The 1651-nt window shown below is 35.1% G+C and overlaps 1 protein-coding gene across 1 annotated transcript; it reads right to left on the bottom strand.

Moving 5' to 3' along the window:
- LOC18586662 lies at positions 375–1107 on the bottom strand. Its single transcript, XM_007010155.2, has 2 exons — positions 787–1107; positions 375–650 (listed from the first exon to the last, which is right to left on the bottom strand). The coding sequence occupies exons 1-2, from the start codon at positions 994–996 to the stop codon at positions 537–539; spliced, it is 324 nt and encodes a 107-aa protein (XP_007010217.2). The 5' UTR covers positions 997–1107; the 3' UTR covers positions 375–536.

The raw sequence follows: 1651 nt of genomic DNA, 5'->3' as shown, positions 1-1651 counted from the left end.
AAGAGACAAGATAAAGATGTTTGGTGAGTGGTAGCTTATTTTAAACTATAAAGGTAAAAGAAATGTCATGCCACATGATAATTGGAGGGTGCCAACGTAGAGAATCTTGATGATAGTAGAATTTAATCTAACTTTGATTATAATTGTTTAAATGGATTTTTAAATAGATTGCGTGACTTTGTTCTCTTAATGAAATATTAGAAGTCAAAGGTTTGAGCGGTGCTTTCTGTTGAACTGGATGTTAAAATTTAGCTTAATTAATTGTATATACTAGAATGAAACGTGAAATGTATTACTCAATCTCTCTCTCTCTCAACCTATCGAAAACCACAAATTTGTTAATAAAAGGATAGAGTGCATGAATCACCAACCACTAGAAAAAGCCATGCTACCTTATTAGGGAAGAAGCTTGCACGAAAGCTTCAGCCTTACAACAATAAAGAGTAAAAAAAAAAAAATCATCTTTCAACAAATGGATCATCAACCTGCCATGAACATTGAAATAAGACTCCATGGAAAAGAGAACCAACTGAGAATCATCTCACATACGGACCAGAATCGTCCTCTGGTGTACTGCCAATATTTGGCCATATCCGGATGGTTCCTCTGCAAAATCTGTATTTTCCCTGGTGGAAACATATGTGTTGAACCTGAAAGACAAATACAGATATCAGAAGTTAAATACAATTAAATGTCAAAGCACATCCAATCGTTCTCTCCAATCCATCGCTCCAAGTACGGAAAGACATAAAGGGAATTAAGGAACTATTGTGGGTTAATTTTTACCTGTTTTCTTTTATGCTGCGTCTTCTTCGGAACCTGAAAGTTTCCAGGCAAGAAAGATGGTAGATTATCCCTGATTTCTTGCTTTTCGAGCTGGGAATGAATCCTTTTTGGCGTCAACACCAGAGCATCAAACAGGCGAACAAACATACTGCTAAATCCAAGCAACAGGACGGTGCCCGTAACCTTGGCAAGCAACATTAGCAATTCCATGGCTCCTTTTCCGCTGTTTTTTTTTTTTTTAATTTTTTTTATAGGCAGCGAAGATGATGGTAGTTCCTCTTGATGTTCAAGGTTTTATAGAGCCAAAATCCATATAAAATATCTTTTGTAGCTTACATTGCCGATGATATGCGCCCAATTAACGTTGTTGGGACCATAAACCAAGTGGTAAAGCTGAAAGGTAGTTGGGTTGAGACTTATATCATCGTCTTATTCTAAAACCAAAACTATGTTAAGGAAATAAATGCGCATGGAGAAACTTTTGCCCGGTCCCCACTTCGACTTTCTAGTTTTCCGACCTTAACTTCATTTTATTTCCTTATATTAACGCAAGTGTCCACACTTTTAAACGGACAACTACTGTAAAGATTAATTGTGGGGCGAATTACAATTATTTAATAATACGGTTAAAAATGACTAAACTAAAATAAACATTAATTGCTATGATAAAGAAGCTAACTCGAAGTCAAGAGGATGGGAACATGTAATTTTGCAGCTAACCCCTCCTACTATTAATTACTTAGTGACCTAGTACAATTTAAATATGGTGAATTTCTTTTAGCCCTCAAAAGATAAATGTGTTTTTGAAAATAACTCTTTTCAGAATTTTAACTATTTTTAGCTAAGAGAAAAGATTTTTGGACAA

The sequence above is a fragment of the Theobroma cacao genome, chromosome 10, assembly GCF_000208745.1.
Source record: "Theobroma cacao cultivar B97-61/B2 chromosome 10, Criollo_cocoa_genome_V2, whole genome shotgun sequence".
Lineage (NCBI taxonomy): Eukaryota > Viridiplantae > Streptophyta > Magnoliopsida > Malvales > Malvaceae > Theobroma > Theobroma cacao.
Note: the sequence above shows the minus strand (reverse complement) of the source record. Positions and strands in the feature narration are given on the sequence as shown.

Excerpts from the sequence above, each read along its gene's own strand:
- LOC18586662 (XM_007010155.2), bottom strand. The coding sequence starts at position 996 with ATGGAATTGCTAATGTTGCTTGCCAAGGTTACGGGCACCGTCCTGTTG. Across the intron at positions 651-786 it reads CGCAGCATAAAAGAAAACAG|GTTCAACACATATGTTTCCA; the intron begins GTAAAAATTAAC and ends TTTGTCTTTCAG.